General features: G+C 47.2%; 1 protein-coding gene across 7 annotated transcripts in view; it reads left to right on the forward strand.

Moving 5' to 3' along the window:
* LOC105562407 (IQ motif and SEC7 domain-containing protein 1) overlaps nt 1–15,915 on the forward strand; it is a 58,412-nt gene that overhangs the window by 32,623 nt on the left and 9,874 nt on the right. Inside the window, exons 1-2 of one of the 7 annotated variants that reach the window (XM_012013218.1) lie at nt 2,799–3,596; nt 13,803–14,179. The exons of 3 other annotated variants lie outside the window; for them this stretch is intronic. In XM_012013218.1, the coding sequence (XP_011868608.1) occupies nt 13,977–14,179 (203 nt within the window). In that variant the 5' untranslated portion in view covers nt 2,799–3,596; nt 13,803–13,976. Of the gene's footprint in view, nt 1–2,798; nt 3,597–13,802; nt 14,180–15,915 lie in introns of those variants that run through there. 3 more of the 7 variants (XM_012013219.1, XM_012013220.1, XM_012013221.1) reach the window with 3 other exon arrangements.

Raw genomic sequence — 15,915 nt, forward strand, 5'->3', positions numbered from 1 at the left:
TGTACATTAGCATTTCGAGCAAGTTAGCCGTGCACAAATGCAATTTAGACACGGCAGATATTCCGCCGGTCGCGCCGGCGACCGACGCGAGCCGCGCGCTCCCGTCATGTTGAAGACACTCCGGGTCTAAAGCGAAAGTCGAACGCGATCTCTTTCGTTCCCGGCCTCTCCTCACCTTCGCCCGACCTCCCTCGATCCTTCTTCGCATGCACGCAGGCCCGTTTGCTGTCTTCGCTTATCCGTTTTCCGGAATATCTCCGATACCGTCTCTCTTCGCTATCTCCCTCTCTCCTCCTCTCTCTCTCCCCGTCTGTCTCCCTCTCATGTAATGACAGACCGTCTCCGCCTGGTACGAACTAATCGGTACTCGTTATATAAAGCGACGACCGCGCGACACTGTGTCAAGAACTTCTCGTTTCGCAGGCGGAGTGGAGTAAGTTCAAAATGTCATTGATTCTGACATAAGAAGGGGACAAGGAGAGCAGGTCATTTTTCGGATTTAAAGAGGGACGGGGAATGTTTTCGCAACGATACTAAAAAACCCTAGTTGTTTGCACTCTAATGAATAATGCAGTGAGTTTATATTACAATAAAAAGGATACGTTGTCCGCTGTAATATTTGATAACCTGTTTTCAAAATGTGCAAGAGAGACGAAATTAAAAATTTAAAACATTGCAATATTATTCTGAAAAAAATTTCAGTTTCGAATGAATTTATATAATAACATTTATTTATACAATCCACTCTGAAAATATAAGTGTCCCCCAGCCTCCGAGTTTGTGTTTAAGTGTAAAAAGTTCAAAGATCCATTTTCTCGCGGAAGCGAAGAAAATGGATCGTTGGACTTTTTACATTCTTCTTCGCAGACATGGAAGCGCCCGTCCCGCGCGAAGTCGCGCGTCCCTCATGAATATCTCGGAACGTGACACAAACCATTCGCACTTACCAAAACGTTCCATAATGTTTTAACATGGGCAACGTGCGTCGGGGCCGAACTGTTTATGATACAACGATGAGGAAATGACGAGTGTTTTATCGTTTCTTTGAATCGCAATGAGAGCTCGGCTGAAGATTATATTCAGACGAAATTTCACTACATTTTACTGCTTTGCTGATTTCGTCGGGTAAGAAATAGAAGTTTGTACCATGTCATGGTGAAATTTTTATTGTATTAGACTCGGTAATTACGAAAACAAAAATTAAACTTAAAAATATTAATGAATAAAGCCGTAAAATTGTCAGAAATGAAAAGTGTAAAAATCCTTGTGAAAATCGCTAACAGCGATAAAATAGCAAGATAAGAAAGCATTATAGCGCATTGTGATAAAATTCTCATCGCATTAGACGCTACGATAAAAAAAAAACTTCTTGCAGCTGCTGATAAAATTAATAACATCGACCATCGATATCTCCTCATTATTTACATTACGATTATCCGAGTGCATCGCGGATGTGATTTATCATAAAGGGAAACAATTTTTCCATATAAACTTGTTAACAATGCAAATGTTTATTAATACGAGGAATCGATAAATGTCTGTCGGTTTTATATTACCGTCGCGGCATTTCATATTACATTGTACCTAAAACCACCAACCGAAAAATAGTTTACAGCCCAACATTTTTCCACGGGCGAAAATTCTGCGGTAAGATACACCGAAGTGAGAAGTCGCTATCGGTATTTTCGTCCAATAACATCTCCGCGATATCCGGCGCCGGAACAATTATGGGAGAATGAGCAGCGCCGTCGCGAGATCTGTTGCGATATCCGTCTAGATCGGGCAGGCAAAGTAGCGAATTCCGGCCGCGAGATAATTTATAATTTCCGTTGCGATTTCCGCGCCGCGAAGGAACTTTGTTGCACAATCAAAAGTGCGCTGCTCCTTCGGCGCTCTTCGATCCCGCGATAAGTGTTCCTCCCGTTACGCACGTTGCGGAGAGACGGAACCAATCGATGACAACAATCGAATCGCAGTCGGACAGCAACGAAACGCGATCGCGAATCGAAGCGTAACGTCAGTAACAATGAGTGAAAGTTTCCCGGCTGGCCATCTCGACGAGAAAGCTAATGAGAAAACGTCGCTGTGTTTTGCAAGCTGAAATATCAGGTCGCGCGATAGGAATGAAAGCTGCAATTCGATTTGCCACGATATCAGCCGGAATTAAACAGAATTTGACGGTCCCGTTAACGTGAAACCTACACTTTTTTTTCTTTCGAGGAGAAAGAGAGAGAGAGAGAGAGACGTACCGGATAAAAGTTCGAAGAACACTAAGAGAGTAAGGTGGCCAAATTATTCGGATCCGAATGCGGATCAACAATCTGACGAGTCGCTAATAAGCGACATAAAAACACGATGCCTTTTACGATACCGACAATATATGCATAAATATATAAAAGAGCAAAATTTAAGTGAATTACTACATCATCAAATTGTTGATCCGCACTTGGTGTCTGATCGGAATTTGGTCACCTTACCCTAAATACGAGATTCCGCGAGCTAATTCGGACGGTAGACGCTCTCGAGGACCTTATTTTCGGGCCGAAGGTCGTGGCGTTGGTCGCCAGGCGATATTTCGCTGTGCGAAAATATCGCCGATCCGCCGTTTCGTGATGAAATAGACTCCGGAAAGGACACGCGGCGCGCGCCTCGTCATCCGGGTTCCAGTCGCGCTCGTCCACGAGGAACGGAGCTCGTCATCGTCGTCGTAACGTCACGTCGCGTCTATCAGCGGCGGCGGAGGCCGCGAGCGCGAGGTGGGGTATCACCACTCGACGGTTTCGACGTGAACATCCAGCTCGCCGCCGACTGGCTGGCTCAGTCAAGCTGAAACCGCGAAGGACCGCGATAGAGCGAGGCGAGCGAGCGAGCGAGCGGGCGCGCGCGTGCCTTACGGGCCTCTCGCGAGCGTTTCACCGTTTCTCCGACGCCGCTCGTTCGCCGCCGACCGCGGGAGGAAAAGGATTCCGCGTCCTACGTGCGCGCGGTGATCTGTCAAATCGGCCGCGCGAGTTACGAGACGACGCGGTGCGACGAGTGAAGCGGGGCCCTCCCGCGCGATAACGATGCCCCCGGGAGTGAGGACGGGCGAATTTTTCGCGTGGACCTGTGACGCGCGATAAGACGCGCGCGATACGCCGCGGCTCGAGCGGCGGCGGAATAACAACCGGGCGAGTTCTCCGCGATTCCGCCGCGGCCGCGACGATGCTCCCGTCGCGGTCCTTACGGCTAACCAGGCGTTACGATATCAGTGGAATAAACGAAAGTCGTGTGCGCCTTATCGGCAGTTAGCGTATCGGTGCGCCTTAAAAAGCGCGCTGAATCATCGCGCGGTTAAAATTGACGGTGCGCCGCGAGTGCGTCGTTTGTGCGAGGCCTCTGCGCAAGGTGCGCTGTGCGGAGTTGCACAACCGGGTACGATAACGGCGAGGAAGAAAAATCGGCCGCGCGGGGTCGACCGTGATCCCGATGTTTAAAGGTCGCCAAATCAACGAGGCGGAGATCAATCGAAGGGGCTATTAAGTAGCTCTGCTCTCCTCCTCGCGTTATACACGCGGAAAATCACGACGGTGGAGCAGCAGGCGACTCGCTTGTGTGTGTGTGTCTCCTCTCTCTCTCTCGCTCTTTCTCCCTCTCGGTCGGTCGCCGCGGCTCGCCACGGCTTTCACGACGGTATTTACACTCGACTGCATTCTGAAAATCGCACGCTGTCACTACGCGACGATAAAAAAGGGGAAAGAGTTTCGTTTAAAACGCCGATTAAGAACGCTAGATAAGAATGCCTAAGGCCGTGAGAACAGTATAAGTGGGGGAAGAATTTTATGCTCGTTTAAAATAACCTTCTGTTTAAAAACCAGCGATATGAGTCACGAACGATGATAAGAATATCAAAGTTATATGAGCGGGCGAATGAGAATATCATTGTAAAAAAAAGGATGAAGAATTTTTGTCATCCTTGGTTCGTTATTAAGTTTTATTTAAAATCTTTAGACGGTATAAAATAAATTTGTTACATACTTGTGCACTGAGCAGGGTTGATAAAATTCCACATTTTTTGTCCAAGCCAGTGGTAAAAACTGGTATTTTCCGGAAAAGAACGACAAAAACTGGTCTTCTCTAGTCAAAACGATAAGATAAGTAGAAAACTTTTAGAAAACACTATAAAAAAGTATTGTTTTCCGCATAAACTAAAAATTAATATAAATAAAAGTTAGTATCCCCGAAGTTCTTGTTTAAAAAATATATATTAATTTCAACAAAACAATTTTTTTAATTAAAAAACTTATATTGGTTTTTTAAAAATATTGATTAATACAATATAATTTAGTATTTAAAACAAACATCCTTTTTTTTCATAAAGACTATAAAAATGACCAATATTTATATAAATATATTTGAATTAGGTATTGTTATTTTTGTAATTTTTACAAATTTATTCCATTGGATAAAGTGCGGGACGGTATAAACTGGAATTTACCATGGTTTTCGCACTCCCTGGATTTTTCCAGTCAACCCTGGCATTGAGGAAATATTTATTCTAAAGTAAGCTCTTTAAAAATTAATTTGAAAGTAATATTTTCTCTCCCTTTTCAATAATATACGTGTACAGGTACATTTAAACATTTTTTATGTACAGAATCTGACGATTCTAAATGAGGTTTAATAACGATTTTAAAATGACGATAAAATAATACCAAGCAGGAAAAACAGAACATATCCTTAAGAATGGAATTTAAAATACGTTACGTGTATATAAGTGCATGAAATGTGTATTTTAAATTAAAACTGCAAGTATATTAAATCGAAAGGAATAAAATGTTCAAGAGCTTGGCTCTCGAATAGACATGTTAAAGATCCCACCTGCATTAAATATGTTAATAATATCGAGATTTTATTGATAAAATAAAGAATAATAATGAGCCGCGAATATCATATAACGATCTAGAAAAGACGATGGCCAATGGGGAAAGCCGTTTTCTCGATAAATAAAATACGGGATAAAGAGGTGAAAACACCGAGGCAATAATCTCGCAGGAATTCGCCCGCCTAGTCGGCGGTTCCGGCTTTTAAAATTATCGCAAATTCGTGGACGCGGCGAGACGAAAGCGTGCAAACGTAAAAAATGGCATAAGCTGTCGACAAAAGCCTCCGTCGCGGGGTGAAACACCCTGTATAGATTATACAGGGTGTTTCAGGAGGAAAGGTCAATATTCTGGGAGGTGATAGTAACGGTCATTTTAAGCAAAAATGTTTATATGAATATAATCCCATTCCCCACTGTTTCCGAGACAGAGCTACTCGAATGTCTCGTGTATTTGCCATTTTTCTGTACACTTCACCCTTCGTCCAACCCCGTAAACGTCTACGGGAATTTACTCTAATACGTCTGTTGACTGTTGCGCCGATAACATTGTAGAAATGTACAAAATGCCTCGCATATTCGCAAACGTCGAACGAGCAACACGCTGTGTTCACACAAGAGTTGAAAAATGCATTGTCGTTAACGGCGGAATTTTTGAAAATTTATTATGATCTGTAAAAAAGAAATGTATCGCTTGAGCAATAAATATTAGAAATAGTAAATTTTGCAACTGTACATTCAAACAGCTCTATCTCGGAAACGGCGGGGAACGGGACATATATTCATATGAACATGTTTGCTTAAAATGACCGATACTATCGCCTCCCAGAATATTGACCTTCCCTCCTGAAACACCCTGTATGCGGGTCGTCAATACAACGGCTACGATAATGATACGTATTAAATTCACGCCGTGTGCGTCACGATACGCGGCGCCTGTCGCCGACGTCGCACGCTCCGCCTCGGCATTGAAAGCAATTTGGGCAGTAACCCATTTGGGTGTGCGTGCGCGAGTGTGCGACACATTGCCCGTGCATGTACGTGACGTCTCTCGGCGGTTGTCCGTTTAAATCAATCGCGAGTGCATCGACATGCATGCGCGCGGCGCCGTCAGACAACGACACTGTTGCGCGTTAATGGAAAAGTGTCGGCGCGTTTTCATTATTGCACAGTACAATGTGCGTGGGAGAAATAATACGGAAATAGATACGGCTCAGCGTGGCGATAGGGAATCCCGATTCGAAATTAACAACCGGCTGCTTTTCGCGTGTCCGCCGCGAAGCGAGAGAACGCGCGGGCACGCGTAGAGTCGTGTACTCTGATTGGCGCAAAAAACAATCCGGCGGTTTAAATTTTCCTCGAGATTGTTCGACGGAGACTGATTTATTTTCTCGTGCGTTCAAACGCAATATTTTTTTCTATCTCTTAAGGAATTGCCGAGGGATAAACCGCCGACGGCATTTTGGTGTACAGATTTACGGCATTAGGGCCTGAGCAGAATGGCTGTCTTATATTCTTAAGTCACAAGACAGTTATTGTGCGTTACTTTAAGACAAAGATTTAAAATATAAAACACTGTCTTAAGAGTACAAGACAGCCATTCTGCTCCTTACTGGGCATTAGTTTGGGCATTAGGCCCTTGCTGGGACATAATAAAGATAAAGTAAGATAATAAGATAAAGTAATGCCCACTGGGCACTAGTAGGCGTTGGTGTACCTGATTTTGGTCAGTGGTTTACCCCTCGGGAATCACATTTGGTTTCCTTATCTCGTAAAGTGCGTGTAGAAAAAGGTAAAAGGATCGACGCACGATCGGAAACGTCGAAAGATTTTTAATGTCGAACGCGTTTCATACACGAATGTCCGCGTATCGAGTGACATTAATGGGACGTTAATGATAATCGTAAATGGGAGAATAACGTCGTCGAACGTTGCGTTAAATATTTCTCTTTGCCGCTATCATTATTCATCGTTTCGCATCGTCCTCCCTTCGAGCCCTTTATCGGGACACGTCTGCGCGACCGCGCTGTTGAAAACACTCCTGCGAGGTGTCTCTTCGGCGATCGTAATCGGAGAATTATGCATATGCGGCGCGGAGCTGACCTTCCTTCGCTCTGACGTCGCCGCGAGCGAGCGAGCGATTGTCTAATATATAATATAATAGCCGATTGACAATATCGCGTGCGCGCCGAGATGCATACGCGAGCTTAGAACACGATATCGGTTTCGAAGCTCCGGATACGTTCAGCATGTATGTGTGTGCGTGTGGGCGCGTGTATCATCCGTGAGGAACTGTTAGCGCGACGTACGAGCGCGATAACTATGTTAACAGCACTCTCTTGTGCACACACGCATCGAGCACGTGGGGCACGTAGCCGCGAATAGTATTGCCGGTACCGTTAATACCATTCGCGCGATATCTAGTCGCTCCAAGAGAGTTGCACACACGGGCGCGCGGAATCGCCGCGTGTGTGGGAGCGCGCGAGTGACGCCATTTCCCGACCTCCCCCGGGTCCCCCTGCCTTTTTCGCGTGAGAACAGAACTCGGATACAATGATATCGGGTAATCGAGCCCCGGCCGCGCTTTCGGCCACGCCGTCCTACGCAAGCGAGTTCACTAGCTCGAAAAAAAAAAATGCGGGAAACTCCTACGATCGGAGGTAGCGTGCGAGCTCCTAGAGCCGCGCACTCCTAGAGTCCCTCTGATCAGAGTCTGGCCAACAGGCCAGTTTCGGCAAAAAGATGCGAGAAAGAAATATATTCTCTCTCTCTCTCTCTCTCTCTCACTCTGCTTTTCGCCGAAACTGGCTTCTTGGCCAGACTCTAATCAGAAGTTTGATACAACCAAGTTACATGTTCAGTCAACAAAGTGATTCGATCAAATGATTTTGTTTCATTCAACAAAGTGTGTCTCTCAGTGTATAAAGTGGGAGGGAATATTTTTTTTCTATCTCGCATCATTTTGCCGAAACCGACCTGTTGGCCAGACTCTGACTAGAGGAACTCTACGCACTCGGTCTTCCACGGGACCTCACGCTTGACTTTCGACTGCTCGTCTCTGGTTTTTCTTTTTCGTGGTTTCTCGTTTCTTCCCCGGCTGAAATCTAAATATATATCCTTGCTCCTGTTCTACGCGAGGAAAGTGCAACTGAAACGCGGCCGATCGTACGCCCGGATAATCGAGAAATATCTGTTAAATGTACCGGGAATAATGTACGGGTGTAATCACGAAAAACGTATTTCGGTATTGACTCCCGTAAGCCGATCGTGTTAATCGAGTTAAACATTTAAATGGCGCACCTCGTTAAATTACGAGGCAACGTTTTGGCGGGCCTAAAAAATTCCCGGGGAGATATACCTCATAATTCAGAGGGACATTTTTAGCGGTCTTCAATCGCGAGGGAGAGCATTTTCAGAAATCGATAGCCCGTTCACCGAGCGTTTTATTATTCACTCGAACGTCTTGGCACGTTTTCCCGAGGGCGTCCGATCCGCACGTTCTCACCGGATTTCCAAGATAAATTTATCCTCCCGACGATACCAAATGAAAACCCGCGCGACCGTGCATTTCCTACGTTGCATTTTACGGACCGTTATCCAGCGCCGGACATTTTCGCCCGCGTTTAGTCAACCGAGAACTCACGCGCGCAAAGTGTACGCGTGCGCGGAAAAATAAAATCTGCCGACTACGCGGTCCGCGCGTACGAAGGGACGCGGGGCCAAGTTTTTCCGCCGAGTGTGTCCGTAAATTTCGCGAGTGACTCTCGGTGATTGACACGCCACGCGGTAGTGTGAAATTTTCACTCGATTTAGGGGGGGGGGGACAAAAATACCTCGTGAACAAAAGTACTTTGCGCGACGCTCCTGTTAAAAAATTTCACACCAGTTAAAAAGTTTCGTGACGACATCGGGGCTTTAACTGCGCGTCGAGTTATGTCGAATTTTCCCGGCAATATCCTCGCGCGATTCAAAAGCCGAGGTTAACCGCATTTAAAACGCGTAATTTCGGAGCGGGAGAGAGGATACGCGGGACACTCGTATTCCGCCGTGCATAACACTTTTGTACGCTGATATCGCGCGAATCTCACGCTACACGCCAGTTAGAAACCCGCTCGCGGCTTCCACGCACAGTGCGTATTGGCTCTCCCGCTATTCTTCATTACACGTCGGCGTCGCGGGGAATAACCATCGCCGTGTCATTAGGGAGCGAGAAAAGCGGATAATAAAGGAATGCGGCGAAGAATCGCGGCTTTCTTGACTCGCGTGCGCGCAACTTATTATCCTACCGTGTGTGCCCGATAGTATGCCGACGTGAACTTATTATTAGAGTGTGACGTTTCGCCGAAGCGAACCTGGACGCGCCGCTATACTAGGGCTCGCAACCGTTGCGGGGAAAAGAAACGTTCGGCTCGCGGAGCCCGGCCGGCTCGAGACGTCCCCCGAGTGCCACTTTTCGAACTCTCGGCAATCGGCGCGAGGACGAAAAAAGAAAAATTACCGAGGGTCCTTCTCTTCGGTCGGGTTGCTTTCGCGCGGCTCACTCTCGATTCTTCCTCCTCGGCGCGCGCGCGCGCTCGCTCGCTCGCGGGCTCCGCTTCCCGCAGAAATCGCTTGTAACCTTTGCCACTTGCAATTCGTGCGGCTAGACCAGTCCCACAGTCGCCCGCGTCTAGCACGCGGAGCGTACGCTCGGCCGGAGCTTTCTCCCGATCGGCTAACTTTTACTTTTGCCACAGGCAAATTGAGGATCTCGACGTGTCCGCGCTCTCGTACGTACGCCGCTCGCGCGTGACGCCGCCGCGAGAGAGACTTTGTTAGTATCGGACGGCGCGAAGGGGAGACGAGGTCGCGCGGGCCCGCGTGTGAAATTCGGTGGATCGGTGCCGGTTGCGCCACGCGCGGAACGATTGTTACGGAAAATTGGTAACGTTTAACGACGATTAAGGCGCTACTTTTGTTCCGGCCAATTCTGTTGTGGCGCTTATCGCGAACATGCTCGCGAATGCGGCCGTGTGAAGTGAAAATGCGACTTTAATCGTTTCCACGCGAGAAGCTCGCGCGGCGTGTTACTGAAGGACTCTTGTAATCGTGACGTAAAACTCGGGGCAAATATTTCAAGCCCGCGAGATCTCGAGAGAGAGAGAGGCGGTGGCGCGTTGCGTCAAATGTATCCGCAAAAACAGCCATCGCGTATTTATCTTTTCCAGAGTTTTCCAAGATATTCGATTGTATTTTTGCAACTGGATCATTGTTTTTGCACAGTCGAAAATAGAGTGGAGCGGTCGATTTTGTTGTAAATGTTGTGAATAAAATTTCGGGCGGACTCGACGGGACCACTCTTGAAAAAAAAAAAAATGTTGGCGAGCAAACGATTGCGGATATTCTCGTTGGATATTTCGCCCGCGTGCTCTTCAGCAGAACCCGGAGAAGGAGAAAAAAAAACGCGACAGCCCGCACGCAGGCGGTGCGAAATTAAAACTGGAACACGCGCGCTCGTTGAAACTGTCGCGCCGTATTGACGCGAAATCCCTATCGCGCGCGCCGGACATTAACATACGTGAAAGTGCAGCCGGTACGCGGATATACCTGTTGTGCGCTATTATTTTTCTATTTACAGTTCAGCCGGCGGTGCGAGCGCCGCGTACCATTTCAAAAGGGGAATAGATATGTCGTCAACGCGTAACAGGCACGAGCGTTTCAATTAAAATCGCGCGAGAAACGCGGACGCGACCGTGTTTCGCGTCTCGCTCCTTTCCGGACGGTTCTCCGTCGTGTCTATTGTCGTACCTTCGCGATTAATTTGTCGAGCGCCGTAACTAGACGGTTCGAAGGACGTCCGCGAGACGTCCTTAATTTTCTCCTTACCGGATGCCCCTCGGACGTGTCCCGGGAAATTTCTCGCGTTCTATCGATGTCTTTTAACACTCGAAACGCTCAACATCATTATTGACAATGATGCAGCCACTTTAATGTGCAAGCCGAAAAATCGCGAGTCCCGAAAAGTGAAAATTTTCGAAATCCGCAGTTCTGACGCGAGTTAATTTCCTTTGCCCCCGCGCGAATTCTATCGCGAATTCGCGGGCTCTTCGGGCGCAAGTCGGGAATTCTGTGTCCCGCGGGATATATATATAGACACGAGGGATTAAACGCGGATCGATCGGCGCGAGCGCAATCGAGATCGCGATTGGAAATCGTTTGCGCGCCATAAATCGATCGGGCTTCTTTCCCGTCGCGCGTTAAAGTGGATCTCCCCCTTCGTGGGTGCAACGACCTCTCGCGCCGGTCCCGTCTCGGCGTAACTCTCCTCTTAACGTAGATTCAGAAATATACAGGGTGTTTCCGGGCGTTTGCAGCAAACTTAAAGGGGCGATGGAACTCCAGAGATGGAACAATTTTTGTTAAGCAACCCGGCGATGCCTCCTTAAGGCGCTGGGCTGCGTTGAACATTTACGGAACATTCGCGTACCTTGATTTTCTCTCGTGGGGGGCGTATCAAAAGTTTAGTGCATACAACCCCCTGTTAATACCCGAAATGAGCTCATTGACAGGATTATGAACGCACGCGGTACGATTCGGAGTAATCCCGGAATTTTTCAGCGGGTGCGTCAGTCAATGCACCGTAGATGCAACGTTTGCATTGAGGTTGCAGGTCGCCATTTTGAACATTTATCGTAATAAAAGAAAATATAATTAGAAAACGTATAATTTTTAAAGTTTTAATCCAACCATATAGAAATTAAACAGCATATTCATCACAGCCTAGCGCCTTAAAGGGGCCTTAAGGAGGCATCGCCGGACACGGGTTGCTTAACAAAAATTGTCCCATTTATCGAGACCTGTCGTCCTTTTAAGCTTGTCGCAAATGTCCGGAAACACCCTGTGTGTGTGTATACATATATATACATATAAACGCGCACGACGATCGCGCACGGCCAGAGTGAATTGACCTGTATTTCCGAGCGGTAGCGGGCATCGAGACGAGCGTAACAATGTGTATGCGCGCGGCCGTTGAAATCGCCGCCGGTGGGAGGCCGCCGCCCCACCTTTCATTCGACTTTGACAGTTCCATTATGGTATCGAAGCTAACGGCAAACAGAACGGGCGTAGTTGACGATTGCGAATCAACGTGCTCGCCGGTCCGTCAAGGTATTTTTATTGTCTCCCCCCCCCCCCCGGATCTTTTTATATTTTTGTTGCCTCGCGCGCCGGAGCACGCGAGATGCCGATCGCGCTCGGCGTGGAAAGCGGACGCTGCGCGTGTCTCCCCGGGTGTCGCGGCTGCGAAATTGAATCGCGATAAACGCGAAAAGTGCATCCCTCGCGGCCGCGTCGATCTACCTCGAGTGGGAATCTCGTTCTGGATCGATTCGACTGGGCGCGTCGTTCGACCAGCCACGCGTTCTCGCCCTCTTGGATCAATTCGGCGAGCGCATCCGGTGGAGTTCCGCCATTGCCGTCGTCGGATTTATCTCATCAATCTCGTCTGCCGTTTGTCAACCGGCAGTCGTCGACGCGGGGTGCTCGAGACGAGTTTTCGCCGTGCACGAGAGAGAAAGAGAGAGAGAGAGGAGAGAGCAAAGTGGATCGCGTTAACGAGTCGCGCGACGAGAGTTATGCACCGCGCCGGCGGAGTTTCGGCGAGTTTCGCGTCGCAAAGGACTCAACCTCGCCGTGTGTGTCGCACCGTTAAAAACGGTGCGGTCTTGTGTGCGCGCAGGAGCCCTGTGCTCATTATTATTCGCCGTCTTTGACTTTTTCGTACGTGCGTCCCCGATACGAGCCGGCGTAAAGACGAACGACAAACGGTATCCCCGCCGGCGCCGCTCCGCATCGGTCATAAGCTAATTGCGCGCTGATTACGCGGAAATTTCGGCTCGCCTCGATTTTGCGAACCTCGTTACGCCGAATCCGACTTGGCGCGCGTCAAACAATGAGCGTTATTTATTCATGACGAACGATCGTGCGATTGTTCGCAAATGCCGTTGTGGAGGACGTTGCGCGCGCCCGCGGTAGAAACGACGTTTTCGAGTATCCGTCCTCGCGTTGTACGCATGCTGTTACAAAGTAAAATGAAATTCAATACGTGAACAAGACGTAACCGAAAAGAGCCGCCGCGATGTTCCGAAATTTATTAAAGGCGGTGTCGACCGCTGAGATTTGATCCTCGTTGAGGGTAGCTCGGGTTTCACTTCTGTTTGGATGTTCCAGGGGTTACTTGGTCCGCGCGTTTCGACAAAGTACCGCTCTCAGCACGAGTGAATTGTGAAGAAATACGAGATACGTGTGTAACATCGACACTAGTGTCGCGCGTCAAATATACGTAAAATAACGTGCAAATATACTTTCGTTGAGAGAGAGAGAGAGATCATTGATAAATACGTCGCACGTAGATATCGCACTGCGATGTACTTGCTGTTACGCATATTAAATCAAGCATCGTTAGAAAGTTTTAACGATTGCCCGTGAATCAACCGGAAAAGGCGGACGAGTGAAAACAGCACTGCTATTGATCGCTGCCGAGAGTAGCTCGGTAATAGTTAACCCAATTACTTAGTGTCAAGCGTCGAAACTCAAATCCAAATGAAATTCAAGGTGGTCTCCGTGCTCGGGAAGCAAATTTAGACGTTCCGGGAATTATTTACCTATTATATTAACGTGGACCGATTCCCCGATGTGTTTTGATAAATTATGAGCTCACTGACCTAAATTTCGGCGGCGATTATGACGACGTAACCGAGTAACTTGATTTTAACTCGTTATCGGCAGTTATCTGTTACGCAAGACTACGACTCTCCGCTTTTATTTGAACGCCCGTAGTGAGTTACAACAATTTCACGTGAAACGCAATACACAGGATATTACGTTAGCGCCGGAAATCTTTTCCTTAATTTGTGCCACAACCGACCGAGATATAACGGGTTTCTGCTTTAATCGGATTTAGGTCCGTCGGACACCGAGCGTATCTTCTCTAACGCGATTCCTTCTGCCAGTTAGCCAAAGAATACTGTGGTAATTCGCGAATGTTGTTTACGAATTGAATTGAATACGCGAGCGAGTGCGAGAAAACGATGGGCTCGTATCCCGGGACGGTGGACAACTCTCGTGACGAACAGTGATGATCGCGTACACGATGATCGAGCCACGCAGTGATAGGGTGACGGTCTGCTCACCTCAAACTCAGCACCAATGTTATCAAGTGATACGAACCACAAGGGTGCACCAAAGTTCGCGAAGCTCGAGGATGGTGACCGTTCAGGAGAGGGTCGTCAGGTCGCGTCTTCAGTTGGGTTACTCCACGCCGACGTCGTTCATCAATCGGTACCTATTTATTATTTCTATTTCACCGAAATCACTAACGGCCTGTCGAATTTCACCGATGGCCGTTATCGATTCCGTATTCGTTATTGAATCGGATACGTCTTATATTCTATTTAGTTTGCAACTTTTCTACCTACGTCACTGAACGCCAATCGTAAAAAGTATACTTGAAGAACTAATCTTCGAGTCATCTTAAATCCTTTTTTTTTCAAATGTAAACTGCAAAAGACTTGATTACGTGTAATTTACATTTTTCTTAAATATGGATGTAAGATGCTTCGAAATTATTGATCATATCTTCCGACGCTTTTGCACAATTTCTCCACGCGAAATCTACGAATTCATCTAATTTGTTAAGTGTATCGGGGAATCTACAGAAATGCAAATATGTGTGTGTGTAAACGGAAGGAAGCAGATGAATTGTATTGAAGAAAAGGAAACTGCATCAGAGCGATGCTAACATCCTACCGGCGCTATCTCGACGAGATTCGCACGAATGTAATTATCTTAGTGGAGGAAACGTAATCTCTCTAAAGCGGCATCATCTCCTCGCCTCTTCCTCTCTAACACACGGATAGAGTATCGCAGGCACACGCGCACACGAACGGCGGGCACGCACATGCTCGCGCCGGTAGAGAGCAAAATTATTTCAGGTAGAAGGCAGGATCGCTCGATGCTCGCGCAAGCGTGTGCGCGCCCGCGCACCCACGCCGGTAATGGCAATCAACGGTTGTTAATTGCTCGATGATAATTAGTCCACGGCGGCGCACGAGCAGCAATCGCCGCGCGAACAGCGCGGCTGCGATAATGGAGCACGCTTTAATAATTTCCGTAATGAATTCGAGACACCGTGTACATAGACTTTTTCTCCTTACGATACACCTCATAGCACACTTACCTGACCACCTGACTTCCTCGAGACGCCAGAAATGTTACGTGCCGAAAGTCGCGTCAGCGATCGGACACACACGACTAATGACGTACTGTACAATTTTATTTACGAGAGCGACGTAATTGAATTTTTTTTTACATTGTCTCTCGTCCTCTCGGATATACTCTTTTATTTTTCGCCTTTCTATATATTTCTTATGCCTTGTATCTATTTTTTTTACTTGTGTCCTGAAAATTATACCTGCAAAACGTCCCGTGAAAGGCATCGCGATATCGGAAAATACCTATTTCGTTTATATCCCGATGCCTCGTCAAGTCGTACGAATAGGATAGGAACTTGTCGAGACGATTTTTGCGTGAGTCTGCGCCGCGGGGTTTATTGGTATTACTTTAATAAAATGTGCCGTAACTGCGTGCCGTGAATAAACGACGTTAGGCGTAATTGACAGGAGCGATGGACACTTGCGCAAATCCTCTATACATCTGCATCTGCCGAGGCGTCGCGTAAGTAGAGTAAAGACGTCCTTAAACGCGCCTCTCTGGGTGCCTTTGTGGAAATGAGCTGTCAGCTGATTTCCACATCATAATTGATCGAGAGAGAGAGAGAGAGAGAGAGAGAGAGAGAGAGAATGCTCTTATCAAACTATCGTCTTACAATTAGTTCCAAAGCTCCGTGACTGAATAATTCATAATACAAAACATTTCGCTTTACACGCATATACACACACGCACATATACATATTGTATGAGAAGTGTGAAAATATCAAATAAAAATGTTTAGTATTATGAATTATTCAATCACGGAGGTTTGAAGCTAAGTGACAACAGTTTGATAAAAGATATCT

This window comes from Vollenhovia emeryi, unplaced genomic scaffold, assembly GCF_000949405.1.
Source record: "Vollenhovia emeryi isolate VEMERY1.0 unplaced genomic scaffold, V.emery_V1.0 DF939189.1, whole genome shotgun sequence".
Taxonomy (NCBI): domain Eukaryota; kingdom Metazoa; phylum Arthropoda; class Insecta; order Hymenoptera; family Formicidae; genus Vollenhovia; species Vollenhovia emeryi.